General features: G+C 42.8%; 1 protein-coding gene across 1 annotated transcript in view; it reads right to left on the reverse strand.

Moving 5' to 3' along the window:
• The window catches only part of RASEF (RAS and EF-hand domain containing), a 76891-nt gene extending 52949 nt beyond the window's left edge, over nucleotides 1-23942 (reverse strand). The window contains exon 1 of the mRNA XM_032392976.1: nucleotides 23503-23942. Within this exon, the coding sequence (XP_032248867.1) occupies nucleotides 23503-23924 (422 nt within the window). The 5' untranslated portion in view covers nucleotides 23925-23942. The remainder of the gene's footprint in view (nucleotides 1-23502) is intronic.
• Between the last annotated feature and the right edge of the window lie 293 nt (nucleotides 23943-24235).

Raw genomic sequence — 24235 nt, forward strand, 5'->3', positions numbered from 1 at the left:
GCAATCAATGCTTCTTGGTATTTATCCAAAGGAGTTGAAAACTTATGTCTACACAAAAACTTGCATATGAATAGGTACAATCACTTTGGTCATAACTGCCAAAACTGGGAAGCAACCAAGATGTTCTTCAGTAGGGGAGTGGATAAACTATGGTACATCCAGACAAGGAAATACTAACCAACACTTGAAAAATGAGCTGCCAAGCCATGAGAAGATATAGAGGAACTTTAAATGCATATTGCTATGCAAAAGAATCCAATCTGAAAAGATTATATACTACATAATTCCAACTCTATGACATTCTGGAAAAGGCAAAACTTGGAGACAGTAAAGACATCAGTGGCTGTCAGGGATTGGAGGGGAGGGGATAAGGATGAATAGGTGGAACACAGAGGATTTTTAGGGCAATGAAAATACTCTGTAAGATAATATAATAATGGGTCTATGTCACACCGTACCTTTGCCCAAACCCACATAATGTACATGAGTGAACCCTAATGTAAAATGAGGAATTTGAGTGGTTACAATGTGTAAATATAGGTTCATTATTTGTAACAAATGGATCATTCTGATAGGGGTTTGCTGGTAATGGGGGAGGTTGTGCAGGTGTGGGGGCAGGGGGCACATGGGCAATCTCTGTACCTTCTTAATTCTTCTACAAACTTCTAAAACTGCTTTTTTAAAAAATCTGATAGTTTATTTATCTTTTGGGGTAAGAAAAATGGATATATGCCTACTCAGGTGACACCAGCTGATCTTTCTAGATGCCCTGAACCAACTGTACTGTCATTTGGTCAGTAAGTGGAAAGGCTTATCCTTTTACCCCCACACAAGTTAGAGAAAAGTTACTGACTTCAAAACATACTTTTATTACATAGTACACATACTTTCAGAACAAACCCCAACTAACTGGAAAATAAATTCCAACAACCAAATCTAGCTCCGCCCCTAGAATAGGACGGCATTAGCTCTCTTTGTGAAATCCGCCTCTTTCTTTCCAGACACGGTGCGCAGTGTGCGCCCACTAACCGCCTGACGCTGGCCGCCTCTAACTGGAAGTAATTCCGGTCTGCCTTCTCACAAAAGCTCTCGCTCTTCATTAACTCAGTCACAAAGGGATTATCTGACTCTCCCTTCTAGAGGAAACAATGGTCTCTTCAACTTGGTTCCACCATCCCACAGACGGAAAGACAAGCCACTCCAGTGGCCTGGGCCTTCCTTGGCTCTGCTTTCTGCTCCTCGATCAGAAGATGACCCAGCCCAGGTGTTCAACCACCAGTGACTCATCCAGGGCCCCCTGCCCAAATACATCTCCCACAGGTAAAATTCCTTCGGGATTCTCATTGCCCTGAGAAGTATTTTACTTCCCTAAGTACTGAGATGGGTAGCATTCCCGCCAAGATTTTAAAATGGAAACTCCCTGGGGGATGATTCAAAGTCTAGAAACATTTCAAATTGCAAATTGTTTCCTATTTGAAATCACTGACATTTAGTGACTGGGAGTTTGCCAATGGAGGGAGGAGGACAAAAACAGCAAGAGGCACCGTGCTAAAGGTTTGGGGAGGGCACACTCCGCACAGCTGAGGGCTGCCTGAGTGAACAGCACATGGGGGAAGTGTAATGGCCTGGCTAAATTAAACGCTTGCTTACCACAGCCTGGCTTTGCAACCCAGGGCAAAACACTTAGCCTCCTGAGCTTCAGTTTCCTCAGACATAAAGTGTGGAGAGTGACGGAACCTACCACATGACATGAGGATTCACCCAGACTGAAGCACACACAATAATACCAGGCACACTGTAGGGAATCGATAAATGTTGGCCATTATTATGATCCGTTATTGCTCTTGACTTCTCTACCCCAATGTGTTAGAAGTAGGTGTTTATCTCCTGTGTACCTCTGGGTTGTGTTTTGGGGAAAGGGGCAAAAGGGAGAAAGCAGCGTGGTGTGGAAACTTCATGGAGAGACTTCTTCACGGAGAAAGTTCACCTCTATTGTCTTACGGGTGTCAATGCAGGGGAAACTGAGAAATGAAAATTGGGTCATGCCTGAGGTCAGTCTGCAGAGCTCACAGTCCAGAGGTGTGATAGCATGGTTTATAAGAAATATATATTTGGTCATTCAGATGACCAAAAAATACATTTCTTAGATAGATTTGGTCTTTATCCACAATTCCTGAAAACCTTCAAAGCCATAAAGGTGAAAAGGAAGTCTTTTTATTAATGAAGGTGGCTAGTTGCCAAGAGGACCAACCCTGTGATTAAAGGGTTGAAACTTTCAATCCCACCCACCCCACACCCTGACCTCCAGGGAGGGGAGAAGGGCTGGAGGTTGAATCAGCCAATGGCCAACAACTTAGCTTATCATGACTACGTAGTGAACCCTCCATATAAAACCCAAGAGAACATCTTTTTGGTCCTTTGGGGAGAGTTTGCATGCTTGGGAAACCAGAACACTTCCATGTGTCACCGAGCCAGCCCCCAAGCTCCATGAGGACAGAAACTCCTTAGGCCAGGACCTCATCCTATGTATCTCTTCATGTGGCTACTGATTCATACTCTGTCATATCCTTTAATAAACTGGTAAATATAAGTAGATGTCTCCCTGAGTTCTGTGAGCCTCTCTAGTGAATTAACCGAACTTAAGGAGGAGGTTGTTGGAACCTCCAATCAGTCGGAAGCACAGGTAACAGCCTGGGGCTTGTGACTGGCAACTGAAGTGGGGGATGGGGGCAGTCTTGTAGGACTGAACCCTTAACCTATGGAATCTGATGCTATCTCCAAGTCAATAGTGTCAGAATTGAGTTGAATTCTTGAACACCTTGCTGGTGTCCAAGGACTGCCTGGTTTGGGGGGTGGGCTCATCCCCACCCATGCTGGAATTGGGTACAAGCACTCCAAAAGAAGGGGTCAGTAAAAGTCTTCTGTAAAGCACTAGTCAGAAAATACATACAATTTCTGTTGCAAATACTCAACACTACCACTGTAGCATGAAAACAGACATAGACAACACACAAATGAATGAGCTTAACTGTGCTCCGATCAAACTTTATTTACACAAACAGGCCGAGGGCCAAATGGGCCCTCCCTGGATCCCTGTTCTAGTCTGTGAACATAAGGAAGGCCCTTAGCACAGTAATGAGGATGGGGCAATGCAGGCCTAGCCTTCTATACACAAGAAAACAGGCCTTTGGTCCTAAATGCATATCAACTTATTTTTATATACGAACACCACATTGTCAGTGTGCTCTGTATGTGTACCCATATATGTGAGAATATGTACCTCTTTACTGAAGAGTACTGACAATGCACATTCATGCTCCCAGTATTTCTCTTCTATCAGTTTACCTGGAGTCAAGTTAAATGTAGGCATAATCTAGTAATGTTAGCACAAGTTGGTATATTTTCACAGAAAATTTCTATTTTGGTAAGAAAGGTGGGAAATTGGGAGGAAAATAAAAGAGTGCCACATCAGTTCCTGTACAAAATTTTCCTTTTGATGACATCTGTCACCGGGTTACCTGGGACAATCTCATGCTATTGTCCTGTATTTTGTCCACTCTGACTTAAAAAAAGGAAAATTCTGGATAAACGCTCATCAAAAAGCTACATTAACAGTAGGTAACTGTTACTGAACTCTGTACTAACTATACATTAAAGTTATTAACAGCTGCATTACAATAAGCCAAGGGGAGTTGATGGATCTGCACCTTTTACCTCCAGCTTTTACTCACCCAGGAGTGTGTGACACATCCTTGCAGTGGTGAGACTTCTCATGAACACGTGGCTAAGTGGGAAGACAATCAGTGATAAACCCAGCTCTCCTTTCCTGACCCTTTTCAGACACAGCATAACGAGGCCTTTCCTTTCAGGAGCCAGGAATAGAATACTCACCGATAAAACAAATTAGGCTCGGATAAGAGAAGCTGGAGACAGATAACTCCGCAGGTCTCAGAGGATGGGGGAGAAAGCCCGGGGACGACTGCCCTGCTGGCCGCCTGGGCGACAAGCCCGTTGTGCTGCTACCCTGCCAGGTGGCAGTTTAGCCAAATCAAAGGGAAATTAGGAAATCAGAGGTACAGGGTACATAAAGTGGCTACAGAAACAGAAGTCGGACCGGCCTGCCACACAGCAATAGAAAGTAACTGGAATGCTCTTGCTACTGGAATTTAACCATGTTGGTAAGTACAATTTAAACGTATAACTAGTTATTTTATTGAATGGAAATACTTTAATATTTTGTAATAAACCCTTCTGGCAACCATGACCTTAAGGAACAACAAAGGTGCATGCTTAATAAAAAAATTAAGTACCAAATTTCCTCTCTACAAGAATGATGGTGATAAATGTGTAAATTGCTCAAAATGTTTGTCAAATGTCACTGCCGAGAGGAGCCCAGGGACACACGATACCTGAATGGAATGTGGTGTCCTGGATGGGATGCTGGAACACAAAAAGGACACTAGGGGAAAACTGAGGAAATATTAATAAACTATGGACTTAAATTAACAATAATGTACCAATATCACTTCACTGATTGTGACAAGTGTATGGCACCAATACAAGATGCTAGTCATGGGGGAAGGTGGGTACACATTATAGGGGAACTCTGTATTATCTTCACAATTTTTCTATAAATCTAAAACTCTTCCAAATAAAATAAGTTGTTTTTTTTTTTAAGTTTGTCAACATTTAGCCTCCACCATGGTGGACCAGAGTGATACCATTAACCACACGAAAACCAGAAGAAAACAAATCTCCTGGAAAAGCATCAGCATCTACATCTTTTAGGAAAACTGGTCAGCATCTACATCTTTTAGGAAAACTGTTCGGGGTCTACAATGTCACTCATGCAGCTGCAGAATGAGAGCATGTAAAGTAGGACCTTTCCCTTCCATCAAAAGACTGTGCTTCTATATTGATTCTGTGCATTTTCATTTCCAAGTTTTCTTATACAAATATACATGGTGAAATGACAGGTGCTTATGTACCTTCACTAGCCGAAAAACAACTTTGCAGAGGCAAGTGAGGCCAGTTTGATATCATTCTGATCAATGCTTCAGAAAGAAAATCAGTTGAGTTAATTCCAATAATGGTTTGGTTTTTTTTTCCATCCACATCATGGCATCATAGTAAAGCTTTTGGAAGTTCATTCTGTTGAAGGTAAAACTTCTGAACTTATTACAAACGTTACTATAAATTTTGTGAAATATAAAAGTAAAGCACTGTGGTTAAAAATTATAATTTTTACTAAATTAAGCCATCTATGAAGTAGAAATACATGTGGAACTGGGGCGGGTGCATTTGATGGCATCCAGACAGGCCTTGATATTCTACCAACTGAAAGAAAGCTGTTGCTATCAGAATTTCAAATATATTCACACATATAATTACAGCATCTAAACATTTTTGTGGTGATTACTTTTTTTCTCTGTGGCTTCTCACATTCAGGCTTTGGAAACATTTGAACCTTTGAAGAACTACTTAGCAAATCGTCCTCTGTTTGTTGTAAACCTGCCCCCTAAGTTGGCATTGCATTTTGTTCAAAATCTGTTGGAAAACTTTTATGAAATTAGTCAACGATGGGAGCTGTAAAGCTGTCTTCGGCTTTTGAAGCTGTTAGCAGATTGGAATTAATTGAAAAATAAGCCTTGAAAACAGGAAGGCGTTGATGAACTAAACAGATGAAATGAGAGCTCAAATGTTGCACAAATTCAATCCCAAAATTCTGTAATTATGATTTGGAATATCTCAACCTCCTATTTTTACTTGATTAAATTATACTCTGTACCAAAATGAAATGAAATTGAAATGGCCTACAATTCTGAAGCATCTTAGTATGGGAAAACATTCCTAAGAGTCATAAATGGAGACAAATTTATCTGACAGGTCTTGTCTTGTAAAACTTAAGAAACCTGTCAAAGTGTTTGTCAAAGAAAGCACTTTGAAGGGAGGCAGAAAATATAGACCTTGTGACCATCAAGGGTGGAAATATTTACATATGTCAATAGCTACACTTCTTAATACCAAAACTAAATAGAATTGAGAATATCCTCCATTTATCAGAATTTGCTCTAAGCTTATTGCTGAGTTTTCTCTATGATTGTATGTCAGCACTTGGACAGAGAATGTTTTCTCCATTGAAAACATGATGACCCACAGAGAAGAGTCAATTGCTGATGTCAATAATTTCAAATTTAATAATCGTAATCCTCTAAAGAACGTTACAAGCAATTTTATGGGGTGGAAAAAGCATAAAAGACCACAATGAAAAAAGACATATTCTTCAGGAAAGTACTACAAGTAGAGATAAGAATGATTAAAATACTTAAATATTTTCCAAAAGTAACTATTCCACTTACACAATTTTTTTAATCTTCACATAGTTGGTAGAAAGATTTTCTTTTCCTTAATGTATATAAAATGGGTATGTATTTTAGAAATAACTTTATTTTTAAAACTTTTTTGATAAAACTATGTCAGAGGACCACACGTAAAATAAAAGCATAATTTGTCAGACAATAAAATAATATTCCAATAAAGTTACATAATTTTAAGTATATTAGTTCCTCTCATTTTATTTGCAAGAAAATTCTGGGTTGGAGGATCAATTTTACAACCACTCTACTTCCTATCTCATTTCCTTCAACCTGCTCATATTCTAAGCACTCTTAGGTGCTCACTGTCCTCCAAGAGTTTGTACAGAGCCCAGCACATAATACATAAATTTTCAACAAAGGAGACACTGTTCAGATCAAATATGTCATGGGAAACACCTTCACCCCCTCCTGGGTGAAGTATATTTCAATATTGGTCTCTGATCAAAATCCCCACAACCTTCTGTATTTCCTGTCTAGAAACCAAACCCTGCACATCAGTCAAGGTTCTCCCCAAAGCTGCCTCCTCCGTGAAGCCTGCCCTGACTGTTCCAACCAGAAGAAATCTTCCCCTTCAAATCTCCTGCCACACTTAATCTGAAGCTCTGTGGACTGAGTTTTCTGCAGATGCTTACCTTCCTAGTTACCCTATCAGCCTCCATTTCCCTTGCAGCACCAGAGATCTGACCCGACACAGATCCTGCATTAATGAATGAAGGAGGCCAGAGCCTGGAGAAGGACTCAGTGGGAGCTGAAGCGGAGAGGGTAGAGTTCTGTGCTGGATCTGAGGCTGGCCAAGGAAGGCTGTATTAAGGAGGGAGCAGATGAACTTTGTTGGTCACAGGGTCGGGGACGAGACTAACTGTGGGAAATCGGACTGCCACGCTGAGAAGGGCCAATTCCCTCTGAACAGTGAGAAAGTGGGGCATTCCAGAAAACACATCTGAGCTCTACAGGAAAGAACATACACTTTCTCTCAACAGTGAGGTTGCTGAAATCGGAACTCCAGCTGAATGGCTGAACTAATGTTGTGAATCCTGAATATATTTCCTCAATAATAAACAAAGACGCATTTATAACAGAGGAATATGTACATTTAAGTTTCTAAACATTATGATATACATGTGAGTCCTCAAAACACAAATTAAATCGCAGGATTTTACATAGATCAACACAGATTTAAAATATTGTGTTACCCACCACCAGCCTCTATAAAAGATAAGGATTTGCCTGTCTTTTTAAAAAATCTCCAGGGGCACCTGGGTGGCTCAGTCGTTAAGCGTCTGCCTTCGGCTCAGGTCATGATCCCAGGGTCCTGGGATCGAGCCCCGCATCGGGCTCCCTGCTCTGTGGGAAGCCTGCTTCTCCCTCTCCCACTCTCCTTGCTTGTGTTCCCTCTCTGGCTGTCTCTCTCTCTCTGTCAAATAAATAAAAAATCTTTAAAAATAATAAAAAATAATAATAAATAAAATAAAAAATATAAAAATAAAAAATCTCCAAAAGACTTCTTAATATCCTACAGAATCATGAGTACCACTAAAGAGCATATTTTTCTCTCCTAAAATTAGCATATTCTGGGATATAAGTGCGACCTACCTGTTCACTCTGCAGCAAACTTATTTCTCAAGTTTGTATTTAATAGGTATTGAAAAAACCTACTACTAATTATTGATTGGTTGGCATTTAATGCTAAATTATTACAGATATCACAAAAAGTTAACTGTTTGGTGCCTAAGCTATAGTCACATTTTCTTCGACAGTTAAATTTGACCTTATGCTGGAGTATGGATGATACGGTTGTAGATCGTACACAGCTTACTCTGGCCTTCTTAAAAGCCTCTCTTGAGGGTTACAAGAGTTTGCTCTGAAAGATCATGTAATTAAACGAGAAACTTTTTTCTACGGCATCCTCGAACTATCTTAAATTAAAACTATTTGTATACACAGTAGTGTTTGTTGAGTTACTCCACAAAAAGCATATCAAAGAATTTTTTACTCTACTTTTTTTAAAGAATCATTGATTTTTACCTACCTCCCTTCCTACCTGACCATCAAACATAAAGATAAATCAATAATGGCTTTCCAGTCTCTCTGTTTACTTAGCGATGGATCAAAAAGCCCAAACTAAAGTCAAATTAGCTATAGAGATTTCCTTATAAATTTTCTTGAGCGCTTTAAAGTAAAATGTTGTTGACATCATTAATTCGACATTTCAACAGTTAAGACCTCCTGAGAGACCCCTGGTCTCATTCAGTGGTGCCTGGGGCATATTTTCCACAAGGTAGAAGCTTCCTGAGATACACTTCACTGCTTATCAACTGTCCACTTCATTGCTTTCCCAGCATCTAGCAGGAAAGTTTAATTACCTTTTCATTTGATTTTCTCAACAACCGAAGGGTGATTTTCTGGAATGTGATTTAAATAAAAGAAGGTAGCCAAAAATCCTATTAAAATCTGACTTTTTCACCTTATACCAGGATCAGTTGTCCTGAAAACTAATCCACTTTTGAGTTCCCAGAGCTGCAGCCCACTAGAAGAGCAAACAACCTTCAGATTTGCAAACACCATCTCCTGAAGGAATCTGACCTCAACCCCTCAGGAGAGCTGAGAAAAGAAAAACTGGTCTCTTAATTGAGTCATCAACTTAACTCACTGGTTCATCAGATTAAAAAAAAGCAATTTCAGTGAGCTGTGTACTTACATTTATCTCAGTTTATATTTTTCATCCCAAACCTTTACTCTTCCCTGGTTTGCCGTTCCACTTCCCTGTGGCATGAGCTGCCCTCCGCTCTTATCTGTGTGGTAACATCCCCTCTGGGCAGTACAACTGGCCCAAAAGCCACTAGACAAAATGGAAATAAATGTTGAATAGTTGCTTTCAATCCAAGTACTAAAGAAGGAGCTATCATAGAGTTATTATAATAATCCATTTGAGTGGACAAGGAGAACCCACAAAGCTACAGTATCTGTTTACTTCCATGAATAGTTTTTGTAGCATTTCCCCAAGACTCATAAAAAAGAACATTACAAATAATTTCAGTGACCATCTGTTGGGCTGGGGCCCCATGACACAGGTGCAAGCCCACACCTTGCCAGACTCTCATGGGTTCATCCAAGCATAAGCCCACGCCCGCTCTTGGCTAAACACCTACTTCTCACATGTATTCATAACAATGTAAATAAATGTTCGTGCTTATCTAAATGGCGTAATTTCTACAAAGATAATTTAGAACTATCATGTCTACTTTGAGGAACTTTCAAAATGAACAGAGGGGGAAAGGAATTAACATAGGAATAAAAATTAGTAAGACTGCAAAAAATAATGATAATTCAAAATGGCGGCAGCACCCCAGCCACCTAAAACTTGGGGATCTGGCACCAAGAAGAATCCAAAAGAAGGTTGAAAGCCAAGAAAGAATGAAAACCAGCCTCTGAGACACCTCTGCTCAGTACAGGAATAACCAGCATTCAAACAGGAGTTTGAAAACATCATTCTAATATATGTGATCATGTGCTTTCTGAATCTTTAGCAGACGAAGGTACCCAAGAAGGAAGGAAGAACTGACAATAATGAAGTATAACCTGCCAGATTGACAGCAAGAACAGAAAACGTATACAGGAACTCAAAAAGACAAGCTGAATGACTATCTCCACAAATCCTGGGGATATTGCTATACTACAGCCCAGAATGAAAGCTTCACGATGATGGTGAGTTAGCAGGGAAATCTTAAATTATTTTGAAGTTATTCGAAGCAATGCATTGTATGTATCCATACGCTTACCAAAAGACAGGTGACAGACTGCTCATTACAGCGGTAACAGCCACAAAGCAGAAATTTCCCAAATGACCATTAGTAGTAATTGTCATATCTTCACACAGAGGTATGCCCTACAGCAATGCAAATGACAGATGTACAACTCCAAGCTCATGAACATACGGTTGAGGACAGGAGGGTAAATACACTGTTTGAGCCCCTGTATGTAAGTTTAAAAAAAAAAAAAAAACAGGCAAAGGATAATGACTAACCTGCGGGTGAGGGCAACAGGGATCAGAAGGGAGCACTGAGGGCTTCTGCAAATGTGGTAAAACGTTCTGTTTCTTGATCTGGATGCCAATTATGGGGGTGTTCCATCAGGGAAGATTCAGCAAGGTGTGTGCACTTAAGCTCTGTGCACTATGCTGTATGCCTGTCTGCCTTTGAAGAATACATTCACAAAATACACCATATCCTCAGTGAAGTATCAATTACTTATCTTCAGGGTCAATTCAGTCACAAATACTTCAAAATTCAGATTTCAGGGAACCAGAGGCAACCCAAGGCAGAATTCTGGAGTACGTGAAGTTCATCTTTTCTACCTTCTACCTCTTCAACATGCTCTTTCTGGGTCTTTTCTTTTTATAAGCAACTCCCAGCCCAATGTGGCCACATCCCATACTCATTTCTCATTTCCCTGGTGGACTTAAATACATGCACAAATCACCCAGGGACCTTGTTAAAATGCAGGTCCTTCCACAGGTTTATGGTGGGGCTCAGAAGTCCACAGTTCTAGAACCACTGCCAGGTGCTGCCAATGCTGAAGTCTGAGGCCCTTGAGTAGCAAAGCCTGAGAAAAGATGGGATTTAAAAGCAGTGTCTGCTGAATTCTTAGGAACTGAAAAATGCCTCGTCCTGGGAATATGAGCATGGAACCATCAGCTTTCTTATGGCTGAATTTTAGGACCTCTATCTGGTGGAACACATCTGGGCTTCCCTATGCCTCTCAAATTGCATCCCTGTTAGCAACTACCAACTCAGAGACCAAAACTAGTAGTTGGAGACAGTAGAGTAAAAACGTGTCCCTACTCTAAGGAATTTCCTACTGTTTCTCATTAAAACTTCAGCCTTTGGGCTTCCTGGCATAATGTCTTTCCCACAGCATTTGCAGGAGGGAAGGTGGGAAAGAGGGAGAAAGAGAAGGAAGAAAGAAGTGAGCAAGCACGCGGATGGTTTGCTCGAGCAAGGGCAGCAGCTTGGAATGCTGGCATGGCTTGCCACAGGGCGAAGGCTGCTTCAATCCTAAATGCCTCTTTTCGTCAGCTGCTCAGTTCAGACTTAGAGATACTGTGATAGAGAGTGGGACTGCAGGGTAAGGATGGAGGGGTAGAGATGAACTGGAAAAATAAGCCCATTTGGGGGCACCTGGGTGGCTCAGTGGGTTAAGCGTCTGACTCTTGGTTTCAGCTCAGGTCATGATCTGAGAGTCTTGGGATTGAGCCCCAAGTCAGGCTCCCCACTCACCCCACTATGTCCCTCCTCCCGCTCATGCGCACACTCTCTCTCGCTCTCTCTAAAATGAATGAATAAATCTTTAAAAAAAGAAAGAAAAGAAAAATAAGCCCATTTTTCCCAGGGGGCATCTTAGAGCCATAAACATAAGTAGGGCAAGCAAGTCGCCACAGAAATGTGGTATGCTGTTCTGGAGTGTTCAGGCATTTGGAAGGGGTACGGGAGGAACATAACATATGTACAGGGATCTTTCTAGATTCAAATAAATATCTGAAAGTTTTTTGGTACATATTTTACAACCTAGAAGCATTTTAAAAAATGCTCTCTGATCTTTTCAAAACTGATTCCCAAGACACAGGGAATCTCAAAAACTGAGAATATCCGAAAAAGTTTCTTAGTGGCTGTGGTTCATTTTACGTGTCGACTTGGCGAGGCTACTGTACTCAAGTACTTGGTCATACATGTCTGCATACTGCTGTGAAGGTATTTTGTAAATGAGACTAGCATTTAAATCAGTAGACTCTGAGTAAAGCACATTACCCTCCATAATGTGGGCACGCCTCATCTCATTAACTGAAGACAGTATGATAAAAACTGACCTCCACCAAGGAAGAAGGCATTCTGCCACGAGACTGCCTTCACACTCCAGCTGCCACACTCACTCTTCCCTGGTCTCCAGCCTCCTGGTCTACCCCCCTGCAGAGCTGGGACTCGCCCACGTCCACAATCAATGACTCAATTCCCTAAAATAAATTTCTCTCTCTCTCTCTCTCACACACGCGCGCGCACACACACACACACATATTATTGTTTCTGTTTCTCTAGGGAACCCTAAATAATACAGTGGTTTAAATCACTGCACTCTGGGGCTAAAAACACACACAAAAATGTACCAGCTTCACAGCATATATAAGCTAGCTCTGCCTAAAAGAGTTAAATAAATTATTCAACTTATTCAGTTGAATAAATTGAATTCAATAAGAACTGAATTACTTTTCAGTTGCTGAGTAAGAACTTTAAGTGTCGTTCGATGGAGTAGGTCAGTTTTTAAGGCCCCAAACGCTTAGCTAGATCGTAATATTTTAATTGTCGCCAGGGCTCATTAGGATTGTAACAACCTGTCTGAAAGATCTGCAGACTTCTGCGGACTGACAGATTTTTACTGGCCTGGAGACAGTTTATTCACTGTAATCTATTAGCAGCAAGGCAATGCATTATCCCTTTAGACCAGTACAAAGCCTCCAAATCTATCCACATGGAACCAGCCTCACTCAGGGTCATGCATGGCTTTGTGCCTTGCTCTAGACCCTCATGAATCTGTACTCAAGACTAGGACTGCTCAGCCACAATTGTGTTCCTATAGCATTAATTAGCTCATTCCCTAGGTCAATAGGTGAGCTATGCTAAAGTAGAAGTTGTGTTTCCCAGCATATTAATGCTGTGCCTCCCCCTCTCCCCCCACAAGTAACAGCCACCAAAGGCAAGTCCACCCCCAAAGCTTCGCAGCAGGTTGCAGGTGAATACAGCATGGGACACTGAGCCCGGGGCCTTCCTCTTGGCACAGACTATCCACGTGCTTTGTCTCGGTTCTCTCAGAGCTTTATGCATTTTGTCCTTGGCCTTATGACTCAGCAGCCACAACCTATATACGTCCCTCCATCAAGCTTCCTCCGTCCATCTTCCAAAAAAATAACCTACAAAATCCTAGATTTTCATTTTTTAATAGTCTCTACAGGTATTCCTGGACTGCTGTATTTCTGTGTCTATTAAGACTCTAACATGACTTTTTTTAATTGTCCTAGTACCTTATTAGGATTGTTACTGGTTTTTCTTTGAGTGTTCTGGTTACAAATGTGTACAATACTGAGTGGTCGGCCCCATCCCTTTTCTTCCTTTTTCCATACGTCCCGTGTGTTTGCAGAATATTACGCTTTTCTGGAATGCATGCACCATGTTGGAGCAGGAATCCCTGCACTGTAATTCATTCGTTAACACCCCCAAGCGAACCCTACCTGCCAGATGTACGTGCTATGCCATGTATCCCCGAGGAGGAGAAGAAAAATATTTCGCATCACACACACTAACACTGGTTTATAGCATTTCTGTCAGAAAACATAACATATGAACATCCTCAAACATGGATTTTCCAAGCAAATGTCAGGTGACTGTTCTGGAATTCTTCCACCCCAGCCCAGAGCAGACTGTGACTCTGTTCTACGGAGGCAACAATTACGAAGTGACTGTCCCATTGAGCGATGCAACGGCCAGCCGCTGCCGCAACCTCAGTGAGCCCCTCTACCGCTGACAGCAGGGGACCCTTTCACCCCTGCACTCAGGTTTCTGAATAACTCACTTGCACTTTTTTGCTTTATATCCAGATATTTAAAAGACATTCTTGATCAAAGATATCACTATAACCAAATGGCCACTTGAACATGCTCCATAATTTTATAATTGTAAATAATCACAATGGGGTTTCTTGGCTGAACATCTCATAATATGTCCCCAAACTAAATTTTAAAAAATTGAAATTGAAGGGAGTGGTTGCCCTTGGTGTGTGGGGGGGGGGGGGGGGGCGGTGTTTGCCCGTAAAATGTGTCATTATCTTGAAGTGCCTGGGTGGCTCAGCCAGTTAAGCGTCTGCCTTCAGCTCAGGTCATGATCCCAGGATCCTGGGATCGAGTCCCACATCGGGCTCCCCACTCCGAGGGGAGCCTACTTCTCCCTCAGCCTGCCGCTCCTCCCCGCTGCTCATGCTCTTTCTCTCAAATAAGTAAAATCGTTTAAATAAATAAATAAAAGAATGTGTCATTATCTCAAGTGTTTCTGCTTGCTCACCTAGAAACAACAGGTAAGAGTACATCAAAGGGGCAAAGCTTGAAAGAACCTGTATTTGGGACTGCTCAAAAACAAAAGACAAAAACTAAGACACAGAGGTTTGGTACCTTCTCAAATTTCTCATACCTCTAAAAAAATTCCTAATTCTATAGGTTTTTTTCTTGTGGTGAGAAACATACATGAACTCTATCTTCTTAATAAAATTTTTACAGGACCTTATTGTTGACACATTATTGTAAAGCAAATCTCCAGGATTTTTTCATCTTGAATGACTGAGACGCTATACCCAGCAAACAGCATCTCCCCATTTTCCCCTCCCTTTGCCCCTACACCTACCATTCTATTTTCTCCTTCCAAGAGTTTGACTACTAAGGATACTTTATGTAAGTAGAATCATGCAGTATTTGTCCTTCTGTGACTAGCTTATTTCACTTAGTGTAATTCTTCAAGGTTCATCCATGGTGTTGCCTATTGTAGGAATTCCTTATTTTTTAAAGCTGAATGATATTCCATTGTATATATATACTTTTCTTCATCCAGTCATCTGCCAATGGGCACTTAGATTGCTTACACCTCTTGACTATGGTGAATAATGCTACAATGACCATGGGAATACAGATAATCTCTTCAAGATCCTGATTTCAATCAATTCTCTTGGATACATGCCCAAAAGTGGGACTACTGAATCATAGGGTAGTTCTACTTCTAACTCTCTGAGAAACCTCCATACTGTTTTCCACAGTGGCTGCACCATTTTATGTGCCCACCAACAGTGCACCAGCGTTCCATTTCTCCATGCTCACTAGGATGTGTTACTTTCTGGGTTTTTTTGATAATAGCCATCCCAACAGGTATGAGATGGTATCTCATTGGGGTTTTGATTTGTACTTCCCTGATGATTAGTGATGTTGAGCATCTTCTCATCCCCGTGAAAAATGTTTTGCCTGAAGAACAAAGTATTCCAACAATGAAAGAAAATACCACCGCAGTACCTCTTGTAACTACATTCCTTCATTTACAATCAGAAGTCATTCCATTCAGATAGATTTTGTTACAAGTCTTAAAAATTATGACATGCTTAAAAACTGTGACATGTCTTAAAAATTATTCCAGCTTCAAACAAAGAGAAAGACAGACATCAGGGTAAAAGGGGTTCTGGACATCCCAGTGCATTCAGAACTCAGCCCTCCTTCCCCAAGGAGGGCCGCATAATATTGTACAGCAACATCTGTTGAGCCTGAACAAGGTAACTCTGAAAAGTACAGTAATATCCACGAGCAAAAAAAAGGAGTAAAGAGAGACTATCTTTGGGTCAAAAAATACTACGTACAAACTTGCAAGCAGAAGTAGGACAATTAAAGTCCTAATTTAGGGTACCATGCAATCCCATGCTCACATCAACATGCATCTTCAAAGTGAAACTATACCTGGCACTTGAATTTACCAGGGCACACTCACAGGTAGGAAACAAGGGATGCACACTGGAAATGGTACCTTTCCCACCTCCATGCTTTGACCTTCACAGAGGATGCAAAACAGCAATTTCCACTTAAAATCTGAATTTTTCACCCTTTTTTATAAGTTGGCATCACTGACAGCACTGGGCCTATCAACCAGCATGACAGTAACTCCGTCCTCCCAGGTAAAGTGGAGGCTGGTACTGGGCCCAGACTCTCCTCCACCAGGTCAATACTAGCCACCCTGGCCCAGAGCCTCTGACTTTGTGAGCCTCCCTCCATTACGTCAGTCACACCCCACGGGACGGTAAGAGAAGGGGACCTGGAGGTCATCTGACAGGTGCCCAGAGTCTCTCCCTGGAACTACAGCACCACCACAGGAGCTAGAAGGACATGCCTTCTGCATCGAAGACAAGAGGAAACTCTCTGAATTTAGTTCATCTGCTTGATTTCTGACCACCGGTAAGAGCTGGACCCAGACCATCCACCCATGATTCTTCCCACTCTCTATCCTCACTGATGCTCTCACCTCTGGGTAGAGATAAACTGGCCAAGAAACTTTGATTTCTGACAGGGTTCTGTTTTAAAACACCTGGTGCCTAGTGCAGTCCTGGGGAACATGTGGATATGAAACATATTATTTGAAGGAAAGAAGCAAGGAAGGAGGGAGGAAGGAAGGTAAGGAGAAGAGAGGCAGGAAGGATGGACAGATATACAAAAAGGCAAGAAGAGTTTCTTCTGTGGATAAATGACAAGACTGGGAGCAATTTACGATGAACTTCTTTCACAGAATTATGCCCCCAAGTGACACAGACAAGACTGATACGCAATGAAAAATAAACTAACATTTCCAATCCTGTATTGTTTTTGAGAATTTCAAATTCTTTTAGAACAGTCTATCTCATGCTTGATTAACATGCAGACCTTACTTTAAAATGTCTCCTTTGGGTTCCAGAGTTGACGTAAATATTGTTTATACCATGTTGCTTAACCATGAACAAACGTAAACCAGACAAAAACTTCTTATAGCGCCAAAACATTTAGAAGGCCAACATACTTGCAGAATCAATGAAATCAGAATTAGTAACATTCATCTACTCTGAAACAAAATCGCCATCGCCCACCTCACTATGGTAGTGCAGCTTGCGAGTGGCTCTTCGGGGCCACACTGATGTGACCAAAGCCCCACCCTCCCGTCACTTTCTACTGAGACCACAGACCACCCAACACGCTGCGTTGTCAGCGACTTTCCACGAGCAGATCATCCATCTACTGTTCTGCCTTCCTCATCAACCTGTGACAATGAATGAAGCACCATGGGCTGCTCCTCAATCTTAACCACAAAGGCAGGCTCTGAAACGGTGGGGCCAAATCTGTAAGCTAGGAGTCATCCAGGTGAGTCCAAATGTGCGCACATTCGTTTCTATTATATTTCATCAAAATGAAAACAAAAATGTTCAGTCTTCTAAGATTCTCAAGTATACATGTAAAGACCCCAAAAGGTCTGTGTCTCCTGATCTGAGAAACACTCTTGACATGAAATGTCCACCGCCTGGGGGTATACGCCAGGAGGTAGTTTTTCATTGATTATACTGCAATCCCAGGTCCTTCAAGTATCAGAAACTCCTACATACTTAAGAAAGTGAGAGAGTACGCTCCTTAGAGGTCAGGGTCAAGTCTACAAAGTCTCTCTAGTGCCTAGGACACTGGCAGGCACATTGAGTGAATAAAAGAAACAATTAAAGAAACATGTTTGAGCTACTGCATCTGTAGATCTTTTTATAAGACATACAAAGTCCTTAAGGGTTAAAATTCACTATTCTGCTTTTATAACTGCTCTGACAAAAGCAATTATAATTTGGGAAATCCCAAATATTTATAAGTTAAAGCAACGGAATTCTTTTTTGAGGAACTAATTCTAAGGAAATCATGTGTCATACATATATTCTCCCATGACAACTTTCCTGTGGAAAATAGTGTTTGCTTTCCATTTTACAACCTGATATAAGACTAATAGCATCAGATAGAAGGAGCCTAAATACTCATGATGAGGAATCTCTTCCCATTTCTTGCTTCCAACTACATACTGCAATGGGGAGCTACCTAAGCAAGTTACCCATGAAGCAAGAATGTATACTGTATACACCATTTTAGGAGGAAAAAACCCAGGCATTTGAATCTCTTTCTCATCATCTACAGGGACTCATTTCTGCTGTCAGCCTCTAAACCTCCATTCAAGGCAGATCAGTGCAATGCAGCTACTTCCATTTTTCAAATGAAGTAAGATGATGTAACCCAGGCAGAAATGAAGAAACAGGCAAAAATTTCTCCATGCTCAAAGTGACAGGAATAGTATGACCATGAATTTGAACAGTGATTTCAGAGAGGAGTCAATCAAAACTTCAGGTTAAAAGACAAGCTAAAAGAACAGTCTATCGTACCTGGAGGGTAGTCTTCCCAAGGACACCCCATTTTAAGCCTTTCTCTTTGTATCCACACCATAAGGGCAGGATAAATAATCTCTTATCAAAACCTGAGAACAAAGCACTGAACAATCAGTGAGATTTCACAGCCTGCACAGGGCCTCTAACCATCTGGCCAGACAGATATCCTCCAAGGACAGGATGGCCAGAACATGTTTCTGGGGCCGGGAGGCCAAAATGAAATCATTACCTTGAGATAAAATTCAAAGATCAAAACCAGGAGGGACCACCAGCAAGGAGAGCCCATAAAAGCCAAGCCATGCAGACTCCTATAAAGCCCAGGAGCAAGGCTCACAAGATTCAAGGCAGAGCTGTGGTTTTCTCAACAGACAGGTTTCTCCCATTTAGCAGCAGGGTAATAACACACAGAATTATAATAGAGGGTATACTAAAGAGGAAAAAAGGAAAAGCAACAGATCAACAACAGTTAGAAAATAAATATCTATAAAGACTCCACTTCTGAACCCAGAAAAAGCAGAGAATTCTGCAAAGACTGTGGTCAGAACACTGATAGATCCCAAAGCCAGGGCCAGAAGTAAATACCACCCTTAATCAAAAATGGCAAAAACACCCTTAATCTCTTCCAGGACTGGGGTCCAACCCACTGTCATGCCTCAAGGCTGGAACAAGTCTTCATCTCCTTGGATGAACACCAGATAATATTCCTGACCACGTGAGTGAAAAACGTATCTTCAAATACTACAAACACCATCCAAAGCACCAAGATGCTCACATTCTGAGGATTTTCAAGAGCTAAAATCAAATAGAGCAAGAGCTGATTTGCCTCTCCCATCTCAAGGTGGCTCATGGCCATGAACTCATTCGGTGGAAAGAGGGGAAACTGAGGCACTATCCAATCTGTCCATCTGTCTGTTGAGCTCTGTCTTTCCCTTCCCCTCACCTGTCCCCCTCTCCTGCTCCCTGTCTCCAGCCCTCTCTCTGAGTTTATGTTTCTCTGCCTCCATCTACTCTCTGCCTTCCCATCTTATGAAGCACATTACGGAAGAGAAGGGGGTGCGTGAAGCAACCACGTTATTAGGAAAGAAGGCGATCAGACTGGAAAGGGCTAACGTGGAACCCAAGAAGGGGAAATGTAAAACAAACCCTGACCAGTGTGGAAACTATCCTTCTGCCTACTTGTAGCTACATATTTTAAAAATGTCCTCCTTAAGTGGGATTGGTGTTCAGCCATTGATCTCTTTCTCTTGATTTTCCTAATCATCGCTACAGTTATACGGATATGCTGAAGAACTCTGTTTTTGACAATCCATATACAGCTCACAAGTCAGTAGTTTGGGTTCTTCTCAATTAAATTTATGGTTTCTAAATGATCAAAATAAAAGCCTCCCCTTCAACAGTGTGTGTGTAGGAAGATCAGAAACTATGAGAAACAGCTGACCACACGGGATGGATTTCGGTGTCTGAACAACAATGGCAGCCTAGCCCTGCCTGGCAGGTCACCAATCACACTAACGCCTATTACATTACAAGCACCACCCTGGCTCGGTCCCTGATCTGGCCACTGTGGCAGTACCCATACCCACGCACAAATCCACTGCGGTGCTGGTACCAGCTGGATCCTCACGTTTCTGTCTGTGAAAACGTGCGGTCCTAAGTTGATTTATCAAAGTGAAATCAATTCACAAATAACACTTAAAATTGCAACAAATGGAGTTGAGAAAACTGAAAAGCTTCAGGTCCATCTAGAGGAGAGAGTTCTGCCATCCCACTACCCCTGGTCAAATGTTCACACACACACACCCTGTTTCCCTCTCCTTGCCAATCTTGGAACACCATGACCAGCTCACACCAGAACATTAAAAAAAGAGAAAGAGAGAGAGAGCATCAACAAAACAAATGAAGAAAATGCACATGACATCAACTGCATTCTCAGTATACGAATCAAGGAATGAGAGAACACCAGTTTATTCTGTTCATTTTGCAAACATTTACTGAGCACGTTTATTAAGTACCTACTAGGTACAAAACTCTCTCTCATAACACCCCTGGCACAAGAAATTGGCCCGACTAGGTTATTACAAGTCTGTTCTCTATCTCTCACCCAACATTTTCTCCCTATTTCATGGAGTGTTCTTGGCCCTGTACAATCTTCCTTCCTGAATTCTCTTCTATAACCACATCACCTTGCCCATTCTGGTTTCACCTGTTGGCTGACCTAATTCCAGTTCACTGGGAAGTGGTGATGGCCATCCTGACCCTGTAGACGATTTTCACCTGCCCAGCTCAGGCTAACAGGTCACTTGACTACTGGGGACATTCCCCTTTAGGAGAAGGAGTCTTTCAATCTTCCAAGAAAAAACCAACTTGAGAGTGAGCTGACACACATCCCAGAGACCATTTTCATCCTTTCACGGTGCAACCTTATTTCTTCTCTAAGATCACAATATTGATGACTGGGGAGTTTAACCCAAACTTGCTTAATATTTTTAAACCAGGAGCTTGAATGGTCTTACAAATGGAAATTCTGTCAACACCACCACATTTTGCCTTATAGGAGCCAAACATTCTTTTTTTTTTTTTTAAAGATTTTATTTATTTATTTGACAGAGAGAGACACAGTGAGAGAGGGAACACAAGCAGGGGGGTTGGGGGGGGGGGGATAAGCAGGCTTCCCGCAGAGCAGGGAGCCCGGTGCGGGCCTCGATCCCAGGACCCTGGGATCAGGAGCCAAACATTCTTATATCTGATACCTGATCTTCTCAACTTGAACATGAAAACCCCCTACATAAGCATGGGACAAGAAGCCACCAAGGGTAAGATGGTGTGTCAGATGAATAACAAAGCCACCAGATGAAATGGCACACTTTCCTAGAGAAACCATTTTCCCACTGGAGGAAAGTATAATGTTTTATATTAAAATAAGCCCCGATATATCATGGAGTAAAAGGAACAAATATATGACCAAAGACAGCTCCTGGTTGCAGTAGTCTGTTGGGCTATGTCCACTCTATATGGAATTTCTTGCAAATAACCCTCTTGCCTTTAAATGTTCTTTGATGAAATTTTTGAGAAATGGTTCACCCACACTATAAACTTCCTGAGGGCATGAACTACATCTCATCCTTCTCTTTGTCCCCAGGGACCTAGGGGAGGACCTACAACAGCGTCTGGCACAAAATAAGCACTCAATAATGTCTACAGAACTAATTTGACTGAAATAATGCCAACGGCCTTATCGATGACAAAAGATTTTTACCACATTTGGATGAGAGGAAGGGAAGGTGAACAGCTGTATGAGGAAGTGGAATAGAAGCAATCGAATTTACCAAAAACAGTTACTGGCTGCCATGGTAACAATCAGATGAAGCAACTCAGTTTAGTTCTTTTCCACTTGAACAAGCACAGGAAGGCAAATATTGTACTTGTTAATCTCCAATCACAAGGGGGTGTGACTTAAAACACAAGTCTACCAAGTGACACTGGTGCCCATTAAATTTAATAAACTTTGAAGAGTTTGGAAAGGCATCATGATAATAACAGTATCACCAATAACATTAAATCCTGGTTTCTATACTGATACTAAGAAGACCACCCTAATCATTTCAAGGTTAAGTGTCAAATATTTGTTGCTGAGACTTGACAACTGTGAAAAGTAGATCTGTGTGTGGGTGTGGGTGTAAACCATGGTGTGGGTTCACCTTCCCTGACTCTTAAAATTGTTACCTTTTATAATTAGCTGGACCCAAACCAAGTTAGAGATAAAAGATAATTCCAAGAGTATAGTTTATAGTGATGCTTACATTTTTCTACTTCCCTGGTAGAGACGTTGTATTTTAACTCATTTGTAAATAATAGAAAAGATCGGTATCACACCCACCTTCTCTACACCATCTGTCTCATACTTGCAGTGAGTCACTCTCCATGCCTTACTCTCTAAACTGGAGGGAGGAGCTGGGCAGAGGAGGAAGTGGGACTCCCAGGCCAGCGGGTCCAAGCTGTGAATGGGTGAGCAAGACCACTCACCCTCTAGGGCTATTTGCTTTTCTGAGTGTTATGACTAAGATATGCAAGCTGCCAGCCAAAATGATACCTTTCAGTTCTTAATAACGACAGCCAGAGCTCCATAGGCTTTCAATCATAATCCAAACCAAGAGCAGAAATACATTTTACAGCATTAACATTTTGGAGTGCCTGAGGAAGAAGTGAAAATAGCAGTTCAAGACACACCATGACAGGAAGGCGAGGACAGATGCAGATTACTCTTGAATAAAACCTGAGCATCTTTCTCTCCGTGCTCTGCCCCTGCGGGCATTCCCTTTCCCCCTGAGAATTAAGTTAGTAACTTGATATCATTTCTGTCTGAGCCAGAGAGTAGAGAATTTATTGTATAATTTTATCATTTTATTCCATTGTATAAAAAGCAAGTTTTTCAGTTCAACAACATATGGGATCAAATCCCTGCTCTTTCATTAACCAGTCAAGTTCCTTAATGTCTTAAAGGTCTAAATTTCTGGGTCTAAGTTTCTCCATCAATCAGAGAAGAAAATCCACCTCCCAGGGCTGTTGCAAAAATTAAATGAACGAACTCTGTAAAATGCCTAGTACGTAGTAGGTAGGCATCAATGAATACATAAGTCCAGCAATATAAATGCCCAACATGTTTTGTCTTCTATGTTGTAGGAAAACAACAAATACAAGAACTACTACATATAAAGGACGCCAGTTTGGCAATCGGTAACTCGTAGCTCCGGGGTGCAGCCAGGGGGCCTTGGTAGAAGGTGCGATGAGATGTGGGGAGCGCTCCTAAACTCTTGTCTGGGAACCAACTCTGGACGCTGCGGATTTCACTGTGGCCCAGGTAATTAACAAAGTGACCTTTGCAGGGCTCAGAAATGAGCAAGTGAAACTTTCTCCCCAAACCATGACTCTGAACGCACTCCCTTTCTTCAACTCTAGGAGATCTCCTCTTGGAATAGAGTCCGTGGACGGAGAAAAGCAACTCACAAAGAAAAGTAGGGTCCAGTGGGTCTGCCCACTCCGCGGGTTAAGAGGGAAATGCCAGCGCACCGGGAAGGGCAGATAACCCCATCCTCACCTCCCGCCCTCCAACCCACACACGCACCTGGGGATGAATTTGGCCTCGTCTCCAAGTCGCGCCTGGAAGTCCTGCCAAGCCTGGCCGGGACTCGCCCGACCCCCGGGGGCTGCCAGCGCGTCCCCGTCGCCCTCGTCCTCTTCGCTGTCCTCGGAGTCGGGCCCCGCCTGGGCTGAGGCGGGCGCGGGGTCCCGGGAAGCCCAGCCTCGGCACCGGCCCCGGCGGCGGAACCCACTGAAGCCGCGCGCTAACTCCTGGAAGGTGATGGCGCCGTCGCGGTCAGCGTCTAGCCGCTGGAACACGGCCTCGGCGTCGGCCGGCCGCACGCGCAGCTCCGCACACAGCGCGCCGAACTCCTCGCGCTCCAGGCGCCCCGAGCGGTTCGCGTCGCAGGCAGCGAAGACCGAGCGCAGGTGGGACAGCTCCTCCCGGTCCCCGTCCGCCTCCATCCTGTCCGGCGAGGGTAGCCCAGAAGGCTCTGGAGCGCGACGGCGCGCGCGGCCCGCCGGGGCAGCGGCGACGGCGGGAAGTCCGGGGCCACCTGCTGCCGCCGGGAGCCGCGACGAGTTGGCCTCGTCCGGCGGGTTCGGCCACTTGCAGGAATGTCCGGGCGGGGCGGGGCGCCCGCCGGGGGCGGGGCGCTCCGACGCTGGTCCGGCGCGCGGCCCCCACCGGGCCCGGGAGTCCGACTCCGAGTACAGCGCAGCAGCGCCTGCCCGAGACCGAGCGCCCGGCGGGGCTGCCCTCACACTTTCTGGGC

The sequence above is a fragment of the Phoca vitulina genome, unplaced genomic scaffold (assembly GCF_004348235.1).
Source record: "Phoca vitulina isolate PV1807 unplaced genomic scaffold, GSC_HSeal_1.0 scaffold70, whole genome shotgun sequence".
NCBI lineage: Eukaryota > Metazoa > Chordata > Mammalia > Carnivora > Phocidae > Phoca > Phoca vitulina.